General features: G+C 34.7%; 1 protein-coding gene and 1 long non-coding RNA gene across 4 annotated transcripts in view; one reads left to right on the top strand and one right to left on the bottom strand.

Annotated features, from left to right (window-relative positions):
- LOC409966 (dexamethasone-induced Ras-related protein 1) overlaps nt 1-21,414 on the top strand; it is a 50,405-nt gene that overhangs the window by 27,235 nt on the left and 1,756 nt on the right. For all 3 annotated transcript variants that reach the window (XM_026446022.1, XM_016914712.2, XM_016914714.2), the window contains 4 exons: nt 5,007-5,293; nt 9,462-9,619; nt 20,312-20,501; nt 21,150-21,360. In XM_026446022.1, coding sequence (XP_026301807.1) covers nt 5,250-5,293; nt 9,462-9,619; nt 20,312-20,501; nt 21,150-21,360 — 603 coding nt within the window. In that variant the 5' untranslated portion in view covers nt 5,007-5,249. The remainder of the gene's footprint in view (nt 1-5,006; nt 5,294-9,461; nt 9,620-20,311; nt 20,502-21,149; nt 21,361-21,414) is intronic.
- On the bottom strand, nt 498-3,416 carry LOC113219392. The gene is made up of 2 exons (XR_003306478.1): nt 2,982-3,416; nt 498-2,316 (listed from the first exon to the last, which is right to left on the bottom strand). It is a non-coding gene; the product is annotated as an uncharacterized LOC113219392 (long non-coding RNA).

Here is a 21,414-nt window from a genome sequence, read left to right as displayed (position 1 = left end):
ATTTGCTATTTTAATTGGCCAATGATCGTGTCCATCCCAAGCCCATTTCGAAATCCGATTCCATCCTGTTCGTTCTATATCTCTAAGGAAAATATACGTGTGGGATAATATCATATTTTTCAGCTCGTAACGTTTAATTACACGCTTTATTTCGAGCAGATCTCTTCTTTTTCTTTCCTGAGCGGGTAATTGGAGATCGTGCCAATCGAACTTAATCAAATTTCTTGGAGCAGCAAGCCCCGTCCATTTGCCCCGTCTTCCCCGACAATTAATGGAGTTACGATCGAATAAAAAAAATCGCGATGCTTCTCCTCCTCCTCCTTTTTTTTTTCTTTTTTCGTCCAACCACCTTTTTCCTTCTCTCTTTGTTATTTGCATATTACACGACCCCATGTGCACAATTTTATCGCGCTTGTTAAGGGAAAGTGGGACGGATCCCACCAGCGCCAACTTTGTTCGCTCATTCGTATAAAGCCTGACAATATTTCTTCTTCTTCTTTTTTTTTTTCTACTTTTTTCTTTCTAACTTTTTTTCTACACAATGACACTCTATCAGAAGCGGGGAAAAATGAATCAATTAGTCAGGGAACCGTTTCGAATAGGAAGGGAATACGAGAGACGAATTTTCGTGTACATCATTCGATATTAGTTAGTCTCTCGTGTGTTCTGTGAAAAGTGATTTTCTTTTTTTTCTTTTTTGGCAACGTTACATGTAACGAGAAATGTTTGTGAAAAAGTAATGATTTTGGAGATTAAATTTCTTCAATAGATGAGAAAAGAATTCTTCGATTCTATTATTATTAATCGTTTTTTGCAATAGAATTGCATCGTGCATTAGCGGTTTTAATTCTCGTTTCCATCGCTAGATAGCAGCACCTCCCGTTAAATAATTAAAGCGAATTATCGTGAATTTATACGCGATGAACTTGAGACGACAGAAAAATATACGAGACTTTTTTAAAAGTGATTCGTTGAATCTTTCTTCATCTATCGTAACGATATTTTAATTGATTTATCCGAGACAATAAAAATAGCCGTAAAGAGAACGTTGCGAAGGGGCAAGTTATTTATAGTTGTACGCTTTTTATCGTGTAATGTTCGAGTTACTCGGGCATGTTTCGCGAAACTTAACGCGAAAGCCATTTCCAACGTTCTAATCCGTCGAATCGAGGAGAACAGTTATCAGATAACGGACACTTCTTCTCGAATAAAACGTTTTTTAACAGAATTTAATTTCGCGAACAGGACAAATCGATATAAGAAAAAACGGTTTTCCTCTGTCGTCAGATTAAACAACTTACGTCTTCTTTTTTCTTTTTTTTTCGCTTTGGAAAATATATCCCCGTCGTATTTGTCCGATCTCGGCTCGTTTGATCCCTCGTTTCTAAGTCTTTTTTTTTTTAAAGGACAAGCAGCTTCTCAACTTTGACTCGAACACCGAACGTCGATAAAAAAAAAAGAAAAAGGAGAAGAAGAAAAAGAAAAGAAAGGAAAGGAAATTGATCCAAAGGAAAATCCGTTATGTAACTCGACGTGGCGTGTCGAGGAAGGCGATGAAGGCTTATAATTTTTTACGTGTAGCACAACGAAGAGGAAAAAATCGAAAGAAGACCTCTTTCCCCCCCGATGTATGTGGGATAAAATGGAAATGCCTTTTAAAAAAAGAAAGCCTTCCCTCTTCTGGAAACTCGATAACACGAGCCGTGATATTTAGCCGTGTGATTAATAACGCCTTCTCCCCCCTTATTTTTCTTCCTACGTGTTTCCTTGTTTAAGTCCACGATGAGAAGGAAATTTTCTTGAGATATTCCTTTTTTCTTTCCTTCTTTTTCTAAGAATATATGCAAAGGTGGAGGAATGGAAAGGTTAAATTTTTTAAAAAGTGAAGAAAATTTCAAGTGAAAAAAGTTGAGAGAGAACAGACGTTCCTCGTGTTACGTTAATCATTGGATTAGAATTATAAATTATTTTTAGAAAATTGGATTGATTAAGGAATAAGTAAATTGTGATAACGAAATTTATAAAAGAAAATTATTAGTCTTGTTTATTTTCTCTATGATAAATTCCAAATCATAATGATGAAACTCTTTCCAATACTTTGTAATACTTGTTACGACGGTTGTTAAAAAATGAAAGACAAAGAAGGATCCAGAAGCCTGGAAAAATTGACCTTTCATCTCGAAATATCACGTACGATCTCCTTCTTCGAAGCTCCATGGAATAAGCCCTTTTCGCAAAATTCCAATTATTGCACTTTTATCCTCGACGTGGTTTTACTCTCTCAACGTTTTTACGATCGTTTGTTCAATCTGTTGGCTGCGAAATGGATTATTATTCGAGAACCACTTCAAGGACGATGGTCGATCGTTAAAAAAGGATCGAGTTGACCGCGTACGTTACGATAAATCGCGTGAATTTATTTCGAGTTTATCGACTTATATATATGTGTGTGTATGTGAAGAATCCGTTAATTAATTGAAATTGTACCGGAAATTACCGTGTTCCCGATTCATCGACAATTCGCGTCTCGAGATTATCGGCCGGCAAGTGAAACGAAATTATTATTAACCAATTCTACGATCTGTGCATGCTAATTTGCTCGATCTGAATAAATGATAGAAATTGATCAAACCTAATTAACCGACACTACTGGGCGACAATGTCACGAATCCAGGTCGGAATCCTAAAATCGCATTTAATTAAATGTCCGTTTAATTACGTACCGTGAAAATACACGTGGTGGTATAAAAGCGACGAATCTTTAGAAAATTGTACGAAAAAGTAGCGAAATTGAATTGTTATGCGTGTATTAGACCATTGAAGAATTATCAATTAGATAGGGATAGAAAATTATTAGTTGAAAAAAAAGAAATTAACCAAATTGATTCAATGGCGAGAGTAATAGTGGATCGAATTAATTTTAATTCGATTCGATTTGAATAATCGATGAAAACGAAATGAGATATTTAAAAATTATTTACCGTTTTAATTTCAATTTTTTCCCGCCGATTTATCCATCGGTTTTCACGTAGAATCAAATTTCCCGCACGAAATTCGATATTTTTGCATTTCAACAAATTGACTCGCGATATCGTAAAAAAAAACGCGCAAAAATATTTTTAAAATGTTTTCGTTTTTGTTTCTTTTTGTTTTGATCAAATTATTGTATCTTCTTCGAATATATATTTCCTTCCAACCGATGTAATAATCGTGCACGATGTTTTCCAACAAACGGGCCGATTTTTCAAGCCGATAATACGCGTATAACAAGAACTTTTTCCAATTAAACAACTGCATCGATGATCACGATAACCTTCGTTAACTCGGTGTTACGTATATCAATGCGAGAAAAAAAAAATTAAAACTGTTAATTAAATCTGTCGTATTCACGCTGCGTAAACAATATTTATCGCACAGTCGGGAATGTTGACCATATCTTGTAATACGCGTTGAGGATTTCAATATTTTCGTTCCTGAATTCTTCTATATTGCGTACACACAATATGTGCAATAGTTGAAGTAAGTCTTTTGCACTTAATATTTTTCATTTAATTAAAAACTATATCGAAATGTTCAAATAATTTGTGAAAAATGTACACATCGTGTTGATTAATTTACGATCTATATTATATATATAAAATATATGCAAATGATAGATAAATGGATATTAAGTGATTAGATTTATTTCTAAAATGTTACTATTAATTAATTATTATGTATATACTTACGATCGTTTGCATTACATAACGATTTTTTTCTCGTAATTTTCCAGGAAATTAACATTATTTATATCCAATTTATAAATATTTATGGGTTAAAGTGTTTTTTTTTTTTTTTTTTTACTTCCTCCTCTATTATGAATGTTCAAATTTTTTGTCGCGTCGTAACGTCTTATCATAATTATTCAGAATTAAATTCGCTTTCAAGTATTTTAAGTATCATCCAGATAAAATTGACGTAAAAAAAGAAATACGCGCATTTGCATGAAGATTAATTATTTATGTGCATATATATATTTTTTAAATTTCACGACTTCAAAATATTTTTTGAAAAGTAAAATTTTTAAATCAATAATATTTCAAGAATTTAGAATGCGTATAGAATGTTAAATTCTGTCGAAAAGGTAAAGAGGTGTCGTTAATTGTACTTAATTTAGAATGCACAAGTAGTGGAAGAAGTCCGCGAAATTTGGCCGGGTTCCAAGTAGTAGAAAATATAATTTCTGTTATGCACGTCCAATTACACGCCGGCGGAGCATAAAAACGCGTCATGTCGAATTTAACGAGATCACATGCCGCGAATTTGTTCCACTGGTATTCAGAATATTGGATTTCCCGGTATCGTGTTCACTTTCAAAAGAAAGCGTATTATGTTTCGTATTAACATTTTTTTTTTCGGATCGGCGATGACACCAGCTGATTGATGAAAATTCGATGCACGCGGGGAAAAAAACAATTGCGTCGACACTTTATTAAAACTTGTTGTTGATCGATTAAAATATATATTTTAATATAAAACATTGACTTGTCTCTTCTCAACAAACTCAAATAATTATTTCCAAATTTTACATACATTTCTTTTTCTTTTTCAATAGCCAATATATTTCATCTTTTCTCTTTTCTTTTTCGTTTTATCATTTCATTAAAAAAATCATCCGTCCATCGATCTCTGGCAAATTTTTACAAGACTTATTATTGTCTGAAAGCATCGTTTCGCACAATTTTTACACACAATTCTCTTTTTTCTTCTTTCGCAGTAATGAATATTCAAAATAAAATTTACATTCACCGATATTTTTTTCTAGAAGGGAAACTTGCATGGAAATATATCATCGATACAACGATCGAGAACAAATAAATTAAAAAACTGGCGAAACTTCCAAGCTCCGGAAATCAATCCGCCGAGGATGAAATATATTTCGCAGATTTATAAGCGAACTGGATCGAGCCGACGATCGAAAAATTGCTTACGTGGTTAATATTGATTGACAAGGATTTTCGTTCCAGCTGGAGGCGTGCGGCCGACTCGTGTGCTGCGCGCAGAGGCTGTGCAGAAGCGGAAGCGCAACAGAGGAGGCCGAGCAGCGAATCAATCGGGGGCGAAGGGGTGCACAGGCGGGCCCCGAGTTGGAGGGGCCCTCAGGCTCGGAGGATGGCATCCTTCCGATCCCGGTCAGCCCCAGCCCCGCGTCCACGTCCTCGCAGGAGGACGCGTGCAAACCACCGCCCCGCAATTGCTATCGTCTGGTTATGCTCGGTAGCGCGAGAGTTGGAAAAACGGCCATTGTAGCACGGTAATTTTCAATCTTTTTTTATATATACGTATAAAAAATATAAATAATAAACGTGAAATATCTCCATTGTAGCATGGTAATTTTCAATCTTTTTAAATATATATATATATATATATATATATTTTTAAATATTTAATATTAAATAAATATTTTTAAATATATATTTTTATATTGAAAGAAGAGAGAAAGAAGGAGGAATTCTTGCAATATATAAAAAATATAAATAATAAACGTGAAATATCTCCATTGTAGCATGGTAATTTTCAATCTTTTTAAAAATATATATATATATATATATATATTTTTTTTTAAATATTTAATATTAAATAAATATTTTTAAATATATATATATTTTTATATTGAAAGAAGAGAGGAAAAAGGGGGGAGATTCTTGCAATATATAAAAAATATAAATAATAAACGTGAAATATCTCCATTATAGCATGGTAATTTTCAATCTTTTTAAATATATACACATATATTTTTATATTGAAAGAAGAGAGAAAGAAGGAGGGAATTCTTGCAGTATATAAAAAATATAGATAATAAATGTGAAATATCTCTAAAAATGTGTGGCCATTGTGGCAGGGTAATTTTCAATTTTTATATATATATATATTTTTTTTTATATTGAAAAAAGAAAGAAAGAAGAGGGGAAATAATAAATGTGAAATATCTCTAAAAATGTGTGGCCATTATAGCACAATAATCTTCAATCTTTTTATATATATATATATATATATATATATATATATATATATATATATATATTTTTATATTGAAAAAAGAAAGAAAGAAGAAGGGGAATTCTTGCAGTATATAAGAAATATATATAATGTTTTCTAATAAATTTTATATATATATAAAGATTGGAATATATATATATTTTTATATTGAAAGAAGAGAGAAAGAAGGGGAGAATTCTTGCAGTATATAAAAAAATATAAATAATAAACGTGAAATATGTCTAAAAATGTGTGGATAGGAATTGAATTATTATTTGTTGACGCGATGTTAGTATCGTAAAAATCTTGCATCATTATATAAAAAAATAAATAAATAAATCTTGTAAAAAATATCACGATTGGCAAATAATATACGTAAGAAATAAACGAGGGAATTATTAACGCGTTTCGAAACCGACTTTCGAAGTCGAGAATATATAAACACAACGAATATATAGAAACAGACGATCGAAAGTCGAATTTATTATTCGATAATCGGAGAAACACGAATACACGATACGACTTTAGTATGGAACGTGCGTGGCAGACGAGCACATCGGCTCGAGGAGATTAATAACAAGGAAAATTAAATCGATCGATTATAATAAATCCTCGTTTATTTTAACTGACCAATGGTTGTCGGTAAAAACGGATCGTGATTTTTTTCGTATCATTTATTATTTTTAAATATATTATTATAACATATAAAGAAAAAAGAAATGTTACGTATAACATTGTTTCTCGACAAACAAGATTAATCAAATTTTGAATATTGTTTTTTAATAAAACTATAGGATTCAAAGATTTTTTTATCAAGAAAATATAAAATATTTTTATCAAGAATTCGAGTATTTTCAAGTATTTTAGAATTGATCCTTTGAAGACTTTTCCCTTGCCATCTCATATTTTTTTTTTTTTTCTCTTTTGAAAGAATTACAGAAATTGGGTCGGAAATTGCACGTGCATAGGGAATATAATTTTGCGAAAAAATATAAAAATATTTTCGGATTTTATATTTTGAAACGCGACCAAGATTGCTACTTTATTCTTTAGTCTAAAAATCCGGAATGTCGTGAATTATTATACGTGGACATTTACAAAAAAAAGAATATATATCATATTCCTTTGATCGTAACATAAATTTATTATTAGAAAATTATGAAATATATATTTAATATTCTGATTTGCTTTATAGAAAATTTAACATTTTTATAAAAAATCAGAAACACTATTCTTCAAACGATAGTAATTATTTCAATACTTTATAACTTATTTTACAAAAATTCAGAAATTTGCGTTAAAATCTTTTATCCGGGCGAAAAGCAAGCAAGGTTCAAAGACTTTTTAAACAACGTTCAAAATGGTAACGAGCGTTTATTTGAAATATTATTCCCAATTGATTCGACGTACAATCGAAAGAAATTCCTCGTTGCGTCGCGATTCAAAGCGATCCTATCGATGATATTATTGTATTTTTCCCCACGATCTTGTATTTTCCATCGGTGAAAAGCACACGTATATACGCTTTCAGTTTAAAAAATATCGTCTCGTTGAAAGCTCCATGCGAGGAAATATAAATCGTTCAAATCGATTCCGTAATAAATCTTAATTCGTGAAAAAAAGAATTCGTTCTTTATATATTTATTCGTTAAACAAATTAATATATCATTATCATCTCTTCTTCATTAATCCAATAATACAAGTCTCAACGTAGAGAAAATGATCGTATCAAAAGTTGAAAATCTAGATTCCAATCGTTACTAAAAAAATATCACTCATTTTATCGATCAACGAAAAAATTTCTAGTTTAATCTTTACGAAAGAATTTTGTAGATTACTAGTAATTTGTTTCGCAGCTTTTTGCGATTAAACAAAATGAACAAGGAAATTTTCAAAAATTTCAAAATCTTTCTCGCTGAAAATTCCATTAAAAATATAACGGAGAATATAATCGAGTAATTTCTTTTCTGTAAAATCGATTAAAAAAAACAATATTAAAAAAAAAAAAGCTCGATAATTACATTCGATATCTATATATCGATCGATATACACCTCGTCTTTTCCATCGATAACAGCTACGATCATTCGAACGATGATCAAAACTCTGTGAACGAAACCATCGTATCGGTTCGCTTCCACCCCCGAAATCAGAGGCGCTTTCAACACGGTGATATTTTTAACCGCGGCGGGTTAGAAAATGGACACGGTGTTCGCCGGCGTGGAAAACGTGCCGCAAATTTAGTAGCGGCGATAGATTGCTTCCGATCGAGCAGAAATCATCGAAAATTCCTCGTCGCCGATCCGATTTCGAAAAGTTTTCAACAACGAGCGGGAGCTTTTCCTTTGTTCACGATTCGAGTTTCGCCTCTAAACAAGCGAGTTTCGCTCGCCTCGAATTCGATTCAGTTCGGCGTAAATGCGGCTGGTATTGTCTCCGGTTTCGTTAACCACGCGTTACGACGCTCGACTTGCTAATGGACTCGCCACGGGAATTTCCACTTCGGTCTCTCGACGATTCCATTCGCGGTCTTTACGCCCTATCCTCCAGGAACCGGAATAATTTTTGGTAGATTATGTTTCTTTGTTTCGATAGTGACTTTTTTTTTTAATAGCTTTTGATTCTTATAAACATTAATAAGATTTGCTCGTTTCTCTTTCGTTCATTCTCTCGATATTTTCATATTAGAAATAGAAGATTTCTATTCTATTCGATTTTTTATTCGAAAATTTATTGAAAAATAGTCTCGTGGTTGATTAAAGAGGGATGAAGATGAATAAAATATTTTTTTATCCGCGAATATTGGGAATATTTAATGGAAACGTGAACAGTTTCGAAAGAAATATCTGTAATAATTTCTTTCCATTGAGATCATGTATGTTTGCATATAATTTGCAAACGGATTTCTATTGAATTCTATAATATATTATTACGCAATAATATAACGCATCGAGTAAAATCAAAAATTATACACCGATACAACAAAGGATCCGATATTTAAAACTCGATCTATATATCTTTATTCAATTTCAACAAATAGAAATGAGCATTTCGACAAAAGTTACGTTTAACAATTGGATCCGTACTCCCGATAACTTTTCCAACGGGATTATTAACGCAATATGAAAATTTTCGATATTTTCCTTCCCGTCGATTCGCGTTCCGCACGATCGAACTTGGTCGGTTGTTGCGCTAATGCAACAAAACGATTTAATTTCGCGCGAAAAATAATCCATCGTGGAACACGTAACGTGTAACGTTTAAATATATACATATTTTTGATTCCAAAAAATAAAAAATGGAGATGGAACACGCGAGTGTTGTTCATAAATAAAAATTTACTTTATAATTATCTCTCGATCGAATTCTTCTTTTTTTAAAAAAAAGAAGGTTTCTCGAAGTGAGTTATCGCTCATTATATAAAAAAATGTGAATTTGATCGCAGATTTTTGTCCAACAAGTTCGAGGAGAGTTACACACCGACGATCGAGGACTTCCACCGAAAGCTGTACAGGATTAAAGGCGAAGTCCACCAGCTTGATCTTCTGGACACGAGCGGGAATCATCCGTTTCCGGCCATGCGACGATTATCCTTCTTAACAGGCAAGTCAATTTTGTTTTTTCAAATCCGTGAAAAGGAGAATTTCTCTTTTCCTTTTCTTGATAACGTAATTCGAGTTTGCTAGACCAACAATACAATTATATATCGTATTTTTTAAAAGAATAAATAGAAACTTTAGATAGAAAAAGAATTGAATTTAGAATGTTGTAGCTATTTTTTAAGAATTAGAAAGAATCAGCACTGACTGTTTGATTTAATTGTTTCTCTCGCGCGTACATATACGTATTCTTGTAACGCAATAATGTCGAAATTTAATCGTGTCGATGCATGTAACCAAGTGTCAGAGGACAAAGAGCAAATATTTTCCCAATCCATATTGAACATTTCCAAACACTGTCATCGTAACACTTTCCTACATCCAGTCCTTTTTTTTTCAGAAATAGTTATTTAACTTTATTATTAACTTTAGCTTCAAATACACCCGATATATAACGAGCAATCAATAAAATTTGATCGAGGCCAAGAGAGAGAATATAATTCCAAAAAGAACGAACGATAAGATTTTAACAGATTCCAATCAATAAAATTTGGACTTCGAAATTGATCGTTTTACATTCTTTCCATACGATTAAAAAATAATTGTTAACGAATTAATAACGTTTCAACAAAGATATTTCTTTTTTTTTTTAAATCTCCAAACTATACAAATCACATAATAGTTTCGTTCAAACTCGAATGCTCGCATCCTAATCCATTTTCAATGAACAATTCAGTTTCGGTTTATCTGGACACGCGAATAGTTATCGTATCTCTGCCAGGAGGAAATTTCCCTGTATCGTCTTAATACGTACAGATACGTATAGATAACAGATCCTCGGCTCGAAGCCGCAAGTCATCTCGCCAACTTGTTGAGCATCCTTTCTTCGAGCTTCGTCCGACCTAACTCCGGATGGAAGTTTCGTGCCAAGTTTCCAACCGCTCCTTCGATCCAGGATACCGGCGTGTAACTCTTAAACGGCAAGGAGAGGATTATATTCCGTTCCGAGGACAAGGATATTTTTTGGATACACGATGTCCGACCAACGATACACCGAATTCCCTGCCCGAAATTTTCTGAAACCCGGTGAATCAATATTTGCGCAGAAATTTCCGCTCCGCGAGGATGGACATTCCAGGACACTGTGGGGGAGGGGAAAATCGAAAAAAAAATCTACAAGTGGCCAATCTACGACACGATGCGAAATTGAAGCGAATTATCGAGCAGAAGAATTATTTATATTTTCTTTTTTTTTTTAGAGAATTAAAACTCGTGGAGAATGGAGGATTTTTTAAAGTTTTCAAAATTTCGTTCACTCCTTGGAAAAAGATTGCATGCTTTTTCGACTTATGAAATATCCGTGACGAAGCAAGATTAATAACAAATGCGGCCTCCCTCTCTCTCTAATTCATTTTTAATTATTCTCCCTTCACTTCTGATCTGAACAGAAACGTGCTAAACGACGGTAGTTGGAGAAAGTCGAGGAATTCATTAACGCGACGGAATCGGTTTGGAATGAAAAATAGAGGCCCGCGATAAATTCGCAATTGTAGGATGAAAAACGCGTTTGCATCACGCATGGCACACATGACGATCGTACGCACGGAGTACGCGTACGCGTATTGATCACACTCGGTTTTGAACCGCACGCAAGCGTCACGTGTTTGCCGTGCATACTCGCATCCATCACGTGAACCGCAAAAAAAGAGAGGAGAAGAGGAAATTATTATTATTATCACGTGGAAAATCGCATCTTCACTTAATCTTCCAATCTGAAAAATTGATGAAATAAGGAAACGTGATAAATTTATTTCCCGTTAATATTATAATTATCGTTATAATTTTTTATTTGTATATAAAGTATTGATAACAGGATAAAGTAACGATCTCAATCTCGATTTTGTCTCCCTGAATTATTAAAAATTTTCACACGTTTGAGAGAAAGTGTAAAAATTTTTATAGGAATTTTCGTCGCAATGAAATTCAATTGTTTACGATTGAATCTATGAAAAGAAGCAGGATCTCAATGATGCATTGTCGTGATGTACATCTTTGGCTGGACTGATAGAATCCCCTTTGTTTGTTTAATGCCATGTTAGCCGTGGACCGTCTAATTAAGACGTAACGTGCCTCCTCTCTCGCCCCAAGTAAGATTGAGATTTGAATTTGGAATCGTGCTCCCCTCTCGTGGATATCGCGTTAATGCTCCACAATCCATCTTCCACGAGGCTGGGGAACGGTCGTGGAATTGAAGTTGGAGGACACTAAGGGGCTTAGAAAGTTCGTGGAAACGAATATTCGCCGAGAGATCGTGCTGTGTCCCGTGTGACGACACTACTTATTTCGAGCGATAATTATCGTGGACGATGATGGATTCTTTCTGATGAAAGATTGAAGAAATAAAACTCGTTCGAGAAAAATTTTTATTTAGCAAGTCTCTATATATAAGAATCAAAAACGCTCGAAATAAAATTTCTTTCCTTTCAAAATGTATTTTTAAATATTGAATGTTTGAAAATATATTGAAAATATGAGAAGAAAAAGGCAAGTTTAATTTTAAATATTATAAGAAAGTCACGAAATATTTTCATGTGTTGGATTTTTCTTTGAAAAGTGGAATTTGAGATATGAGGAAGAAATACCTTTTCAAAAAATCAATTCGGTTGAATTTTATCGAAAGGTCGAATATATAACTGTTCCATATGTTTCTCGTCATCCATAAAATATTATGCTTGCACGTAATTTCAATTAACACAATAAATTCGATGATATCCCTTCTATAAACCAACCTTCGTAAACCATCATAAAATTAAGATGGCGTCGCTACATCGAATTGAAACATTAAAGAAATAATCGCGTGAAAAACATCAATACGATATCTACTTACATAAATTTTAACGATCATGTATATATATGTATATATATATATATATATATATATATATATATATATAGCAATTTATAGCGACTATCAATACTTATATTTCTTAACTTTATCCTTGAGATCTCGTTTCTCGAGAAATGGAATGGAATCAAATAATAAAATTATTTCTCCAATTTCTCTGTCTACAATAGAATTACGATATCGCCCGATATTGATTAATTATTGAATATTGAACGAAAAAAGGAAAAAGAAAAGAAACTTTAGATAAAATTTGCGCGGGCACGTTCGTAAATTACACGATTAAAAAATATAGAATTATCGTTCACAAATTTTAATTTCATCGAATATTTGATATCTACATGTATATATATAGAGAGAAAGAGATTGGAGGCAGCCTCGATCGAATTTCCATACGCTTCGATTTAAAATCTGTTTACGTTTCCAAGCGTATCCTTTCTCTACTCACACAGATAGATGAAAAGATATATCTTTTCGCCTGCTTCCGCGTTCTTGTGCAACCAAAATTGCGAGGAAATGGAAATTATTACATCATTATATACTATTTTATTCTTCGTATATATTAAAATTCGCAATCAGTAAATAATGGATTAATAATATTTCCCTTGTTATTCGTTCGGGTACATACACGATTTGTCTCTAAATATATATCAAGACCTATCAAACGTTCGTGGAATTACTTATGAAGGTTTATTGAGACGATGGATAACATGGATGTTATACGTACACCACCTACGTGACCAGTACTTTACATAACAGGCAATACGATAAGGCAATATTGCCGAGCATGGTACAAGCATGGTAATAATATTAGAAAGCCAATTCTAGAGCAGAAGGATTTCGCTGAATAGAATTGTAACGGGGATCGAAAATTGGGATCTTTCCCAAAGAAATTCCGGATAAATTATCTCGTGCGAAAAATGTATCGTAAAAAGGAGGACAATATGAGACAATATCGAGAGCTGAAAATTCTTCGATATACTGGATGGAGAGGATAAGGAAGAAAAACATAAAATAAATAGAATATATATATATATAAGAAGTTATAAGGCGAGGAGAGGAAAAGTGTAGCTGATTTATCGAGTGGAGGAATCGAGAAAAGATATCGCGTTTATGAACTAAGCTAAACGAAAATCAACAAACCGGAAAACAGGGTGAGAGGAAGAAGCATGGAACGAAATTCTGTCAACTGTGCCAAACAAGGCGGTACCAAAGAACAAAAATGTATAACCGAAATAAATAAATAAAATATACTTGATATAATTGCGTTTATTAAATAAAAATAAAGCAATTGATACGGTTAAACTATTCTCATCGTGGCAGTCTACAGGCCATAAATACAAAGCAACTATATATATATATATCTTAAAATCCTATTTATTAAAAAAAATGGAAAAGAAAAAATGAAAAAATGATTAATACAATTGGAATATATCGCAGAAGGGACAATCGAAATCAGAAATAAACAACTTTATATTTAAAAAGAAGGTGAACAAGTAAACTGACTGAAAAGAATAGAAGAACACTTTTCCCTTAAACAAAGTAAAATTGACACTAGAATATTCGACGAAACGAAGCTGCAAATATTTTTGCTTAGAATCCGGTTTTCCCCTTTCTTTCAAGAAAGGGAAAAAACCCCGATGCAAACGAGAGCCGCGCGTCTTTTTTACGTACGATGAGAGACGATGCGAATATTTGCGGAGCGACGGCGGCTATGCAAAACAGGGGGAGGAAAAAGGAGGGGGAGGTGGAGTTATTAAGTTGGCCGAGTTCCTTACACAGGCCGGCATCAAGATTAAGCGGCACGAAAAGCCGTTATTAAAGTCGGCTGTGTACCTACGATTGGAAATTGTAGACCGGACCATAGATATCGGATCATATATCCATGATTTATAACAATACGCCGTTCCAATCTTTTGTTTGCATGGGTGGTGATTAATTTGCATACGATTTAACAATTCGAGTAAGAGTGTGACAATGATTCGATATTCAAATCTTTTGGATTATTTAATAGGAAATTATTTACCAATTTTATTAATTAATTATTGGAAAATTTACAAATGAAGGAAGATTCGATATGTGAAAAAGTTTTGTGAAAAAAAAGAAAAAGACAAGGAAGATCCTAAGTTTATCCAAATTAATATCGGGACAAATTGTGAAAATAAACGCGTTACTGGATATTCGAGGATAGAAATAGAATCCCTTTGACGCAACGCTGCGTTCCTCAATAATTCGAAATTGAAAGCTCTTAACTCGTACCGTTACGTGTTTCAATAATCTAACTCTGCAAATCCTCGATCCTCCCTATTTCGATAAGCTCGAATCGGTAAGGTCCCGAGATATTCCCGATCAACCGAACCCGTTTGATCCGAGCATAGTCTTGCCATAAATTAAACACGCGCCGTTGATCGAATCGCGTCTCCTTCCAAACTTTAAATAATCTCTCGAAGGGAATCGAAACAAAGGAGGGGAGAGAGAGAGAGAGAGGGATAAAGGATCTTCCTCCCTTTTCGTCGGGTTCAACGATCGAATGGGATTCAACGAATGTCGAGAAGATGTTTCTCGTGTACAACGATTAAAGTTTTTCTTCTTTCCTTTATTTTCGAAGAAATAAAGAATTAAAACAGTGTAAAACGACAGTGTAGATCAAAGTATATCAAAGGGGTAAACGAAAGGGAAACGAAAGTGGAGTGGACGAAGTTTTCATCGTCTGGCAAATGAGGCAAAGTGAAACCCGTCTTGAAGAGAGTGTACATGGATGAAATGAGATTCCCCATCAGCGAAATCAGTTCCAACTGTTTTCCCAGGCTAACCGTTAAGCTTGGTATTTTTAGGCTAGCTCGATCATAATTTCCCGTCTCCGCGGTAATTAATCGCGATAGCGTAGATTTCGTTTTAATTAACTCGGCAGAGTGCGCCCGGATTCCGTTTAAACGGATTTCTTCCAATCAAATCCCTTCTCCCTTGACTCTTCGATTCCGCTCGTAAATGAATTATTATTATTATTATTATTATCATCGTCATCGATCATCAGAGCGGTGAATTTACCTTCGAATCCGAGGATCGATTCGATGAATGTGCAGAATTCCTCCCTTTTGTCATTAATTATATTATTAATTATATCGAGATGTAATAACGAATCGAACATTTTTTCCCGTATCGAGGACGGATTTAATAAATTTCTGCTCCTGAATATCGTAGAATCTTTAAAAGAAAAAGAAAAAAAAGAATAATATTGCAATCGCTATATACACTCTCTCACTTTTATATCCCAAGGATACAGCCGTTTTTTAATTACTTCGTTCCTTCCTTTATTTCTAATTTGAAAAAAAAAAAAAGAAAAGAACTCATCGAATCGGTGAAGGAAAAAAGAATCGTTGCCTCGATTTTGCAAAGCAGACAGAGCTGCTAGGAACTCAAAGAGTCCTCGAACGCGCTTATCGTTCATTGTCACTCTGTTTCTCCGACACAGGATGCACAGCTCGCAATGCACACCAACTTTCGATCGGATCTATCCGACGCGATAACGATTTCCTCCTCGATGCAACCGGTGGTCCATTGAAATCGTATATATATATATCGACGCAATCACTTTCGCGACCATCCTGTGTTCGTCACGCAGCCACGTCGATATTCAATCGAGACGGCCGTGATATCGAGTAGATTGAATCGCGACATTGGCTTAACGTCCATTTCCCTTCTCCTCGTGGAACACGCGTTGGAAAAATAAAAAAAAATCCTACATATATATATATGTATATATTTCGCGAGAAGATTCATTGGTTTTTCGCGCGCGGTGAAAACTGAAACTATTTTAACGATGGATGGAGAAGGAGCAGGAGCAGGATACGAGATCGTGTAATTATTTCGAAATTAATTTGCGCCCGGGTTGGAAAGGTGGAATCGCTAAATACGCTCGTTTCGCTGTGTATCCGGTTTTCAGAGAGTTATTGAATTGGAATGAGCTCTCTGGTAACGTTATTTCGTAGGGAATCGTGGTCACGTTCCGGAATAGTTGTAACTTCGTGTCGCGGTTGTTTGCTCCCGCATAGTTAATTTTGGATTATAGCGGTGATCAAGGAGAATCGGTGGCTAAAATACGGGATATCCAGTCCTGTCTGGATTATCATTACGGCTAGCGTAATCCGTATTCTGTAATCGAAAGATTATGTGTTTGCACGGATCGCCTTTGGAATAAAAAGTTAAGTGGAACAGCGAGATAAAGAGAAATTATGTATTGTGTGCAGTGGCAAATAGTAGCCTCTTTTCTGTTTATTTTAACAATATAGAGGGATATAAAGAGGGTGTATATATAAGAACGATTTTCGTTTTATTTAAATCAAAATGAGGTTACAACAAATTCATGAGTTGATCGAATATTTATAGTCCAATATTTGTCTCCAATAGTTGGAGACAATATTGTAAGTATATGTACGATTAATAATTTTAAAATAATATCAATTGTGTTGCCAAGTATTAAATGATTTTTGTTGATTGAATTATATATAGACAAATGGAAAATAAAGATATTCTTTCGAAAAATCCTTTTACTCAGTTAAAAATTAGGAAAAATTTAAACCGCTATAACTCGGAAGATAGTGGTTTCCGGTCAACGAATCAAAGATCGTTAGAAGCGGGGAATCTTGCTCTTTGAAACCTTTTTTTATTTATCTCGATACGACTTCCGGTTCCCGAGATATCGTCGTTCGAAGCGAAGGTTAATTTTTAAACTCTATTAAAATTAGGAAAACTTTGACCCGTTATAGCTCGGGAGATAGTGACTTCCGGTCAACGAACGAAAGCCCATTAGAAGCGGGGAACCTTGCTGTTTGAAACCCTTTTTCGTTTATCCCGATACGACTTCCGGTTATCGAGATATCGTCGCGTAAAGGAGAGGGTAATTTTTAATCGTTTACTATTTCCTTCCTTGTTGTTTATTCGGACGTCTCGCTCGCACCTCGTCTCGCTGACCTACCCCAAACAGCCGACAAGCGACAGACGCGATTCCTAGAAAAACGCGTAGTACAACGCGTTTCCAGGAAAAAATGTAGGTCGCGTGTTCATTCATAATCTCCGCGCTACAGGATACTTTAAATCCTTATATCTCGACGACGGGTCGAGATATCAAGATGAACCAAAAAGCAACTTCAACGGCATGGTTTTCTTTACCTTCTCAGTGGATTTTCACGAAATTGTTAATTTCTTCTCGCGTTTATTTCGTATGAAAAATCAAAATTTCATTTGTATATGATCTATTATTGTAGTACTATGTAAAGATATAATTTTATTAAAAAGAACGAAAATAATGGAGATTATTATTTTAGATTATAGATCTCGTGTATCCTCCAATTTTCAATGCACGTACATTTTTTAAACAAATTACAATATATCTCGAACATTTGAATCGATGGAATATCTCTGAATGAGGATCGCGCAGTAGAAGACACTGGAAAAGGGGGACACTTGTTGCGGATAGAATATAATTTCCTTTCATGTTACATCATAATTAAAGTTCCCTACCTTTCAAATCATATTTTCCAGAATCGAGCCAGCCCACCATTATCGTGTAGTAGCATTATCGTTATAAAAGGCGCTTATTCCCCCTCCCCTCCCCCCTCTCAAGAAAACCGATTATGCACTTATCCCCGAGAGCAAAACGAAGACAAAACGTATCCGGAGTAATGGCGGCCCGAAGACGAGGCTGAATAACGGACATTCGTCCAGGGAGTATCCAACATTCGGGTCGCGTATTCGTAACGATCCTCTCTGTCTCTGGAGTGTTAATTTTTTCCCCCTCCTCTCCCTCGCTTCTCCCACGAGGAGACAGACAAGGAGACAAGAAAGAACGCACGGAACGTGGAAGAAGATTCAGAGACTTCGGAGAGAGTGTGAGAAGAAGAAGAAACGTGCGAGGGATATCTTCAAGATTTTACAAAGTTGAAAGAAAAACGCGTATAAACGCGATTCCATAGTTTTTACGATTATTCATGGCCGTATTTAACCGCGAATAATAGAAAACTTTGGGAAACTTTAGGGCCGGTGGAAAGTGGCCACCTGCTTCGCTGTTAAAGCGTGCACTATAGGTACTAAAGGATTCATAAAATATTAAATCTCGTGCAAAGTTGTACCGTTTTCAACCGTGCCACGTTGTGACCCATATCCTTCCAGTTTGTGTCTGCTATGATTAACGATATTCCCGATTTCTACTCTTTTACGGGATCTCTTTCGAATAATTTCGTTTTATGGGGGAAAAAAAAAAATTGTAAAATTTCTAAAAATCGGACGGATTATTCTTAAAGTATATAGTTAGTTTTAAAATGTCATGATCGGTTAGTCAGTTTGCACTGACTTTGTACTAAAAAAATACAAAAAAAAGTTCTTTAAACTCTAATAAAGATATATCCCGAGATCAAGCGAGATCCTTTATTATTGCCATATAGCAAAACTGTAATAAACACGTTTTTCGCAAAGAAGAAAAAGCAAAAACGCGTGAGAAACAACTTTCAACGTATCTAATAATAAAACGGAAGGGTTTCTTCGTTAAACGAGGAGTCAGAGCAGCAGCAGCGCAGAGAACAGAGAAAGTTTTAAAACCCCTGTAAATTCACTTCGTAGAAAGATGAATGAAATTAACTTTGTCGGGGCTTTGTAAGTTTTTTTTAAATTTTCCAGCAAGAGTTTCCAAATTTTCAAGATTGCGCGTTTAAATTCGCTACAAAAAAAGATACAATAATAACCCCTCGTTACAAGAGAAAGCTACTCGATTAGTTGCATCGTGATTTAAAAATGAGGATTAGGAGAGAGGAAGAGGGAGAATGTTTTCGCCATTTTAACGAAAACATTGTAGCGAAATCACCGTCAATTTTCTTCCGAAAACTTTCAATCAGCGAATTCAGGAGGGGGAGAAAAAGAGAAGAGTCGGATTGGATCGTAGATTCTCTCTCTCTCTCGTTGGCAAACATCGTCGATCGATTGCTCCGCCACCTGTTCTTTCCTGTTCGACGAGGATTTTAAACTCGGGAGGGAAACTCGTTAAAACTCGATCACGGAAACGTATCGAGGATGTGTATGCGTGCATACGCGCGCGGGCGCGATATTTCATTGAGATAAAAATAAGCGCGTTTGAAATAAATATTCATAAGGCTGAGTTTTATTCATTATTCATCATTTATCGATGATTATCAACACGTGTGAAATCTCGCCAACACTCGTCGATAATTAAAATCCACGGTATTTTTTTCCTCTTCTCTCGATGAATAAAGAGAAACAGAATTACGAACAGAATTTCTTTTCTTCTTCTTCTTTTTTCAATAGTTTTCACGATCATCGAATCGATTATGATTTAATAATTGAAAAAAGAAGAATCTTCGTTACATTAATTTTCCAACCAGGAAACAGTAGAAAAGAAGGAAGGAAGGAAGGGGCGATGCAAAAATTGAACCAGAAGGTGGAGCTCGAACGAGCTTAACTATGAATAATTTGCATATATTCGCGAAAGCATGTACGAGATAAACTATAGTTGGGAGGAAAAAGTGCTCCTTCCTTCTTACACTTTGCCATCTTTAAATTTTCCCTCCCTCTTTTATCCCTTCGAAGATCTCACGAGATTGTTGAACATATATCCGCGTAATTATCTATCACTTATTCTTCAATTTTCCATCAATTTTTCCTTCCTTATCCTCGTCCTTCACGCACGAAATAATTCTCCGGAATAAAAAAAGAACATATAAATGTAAATGTCTCGATCGATACACCAGCAATTTTCTTTCTTTTTTTTTTTTTTTTCTATTGCAGGAGACCTGTTCGTGGTGGTGTTCAGTTTGGATTGTCGAGAATCGTTCGAGGAGGCCATCAGACTGCGTGAATCGATCCTGGAAACTAAAGTAAGCGCGACCCAAAGTGCAACGAAGAGCAGGAGCAAGAGTCACTTCAATTTGAAGGTTCCTATGGTCATCGTCGGAAATAAATGTGATAAGGATACAAAGTACGTATCATTGTTTTAGTCCATTAACGTTTTTTTTTTTTTGAACAACGATCGAGAATGTAAGGATATCAATTGTGTTACCGTATGTATACGTGAAATTATTCTCCTTTTTTTCATTCTTTTTGCCATGTTTTTTAAGGACATTTATCATCTTTACAACCGTTTCCAGAGTCAGAAGCTTTCAAGTGTCTGTCACTTGAAATTTATGGATTATATGTTAAAGTGTTGTGACCTGTTTCCAACCCTTTTAATATAAAATGTTATCCTGCACTCGAGGATTTTGCTCGACCGTATTTTTAATGTATTCGCCTTGCGCTTCGTTTACGTGTTCTTAACGTAATCTTATTATTTAATAGACATTCACTATATTACACATATTGTATATGTATATCATCGAAGGAATTATTATAAATTATTAAATATATTTCTTTGATTCTTGACCTCGTTGAAGTGACGTTAAAAAAAAAAAATGTAAAGGAAATGTACATTTTTCATAATATATGCTAAAATATTATCGCGTGAAAACTTTGAAAAACTAGCATGCATTATTCACTCACGAATATTAATCGAGAGATATTTAAATATTTTTGAGTGAATCAATCACTAGATCGATTCTATTCGATATTACAAATCGCATTTGTTACGCAGAATAGTTACGGTGGAAGAGGCTGAAGAGTACTGCAACAGTCAGGACGATTGCTGCGTATTCGTGGAGGCGTCCGCGAAGAGGAACTACCACGTGGAGGAGCTTTTTTACCAACTGTTCGTAGTGGCAGGCTTGCCGTTGGAAATGGCGCCGAATCATCACAGAAAGGTCCCGCTCACTTTCGGATCTCCGACCATGTTACCACCGTCACAGGTAAACTTCTCATCCTTCTCCCTTCCTTTAAAACACTCATCTTCGTAGAAAAGA

The sequence above is a fragment of the Apis mellifera genome, linkage group LG1 (genome assembly GCF_003254395.2).
Source record: "Apis mellifera strain DH4 linkage group LG1, Amel_HAv3.1, whole genome shotgun sequence".
Classification (NCBI taxonomy): domain Eukaryota; kingdom Metazoa; phylum Arthropoda; class Insecta; order Hymenoptera; family Apidae; genus Apis; species Apis mellifera.
This window is presented reverse-complemented; position numbering and strand designations above follow the sequence as displayed.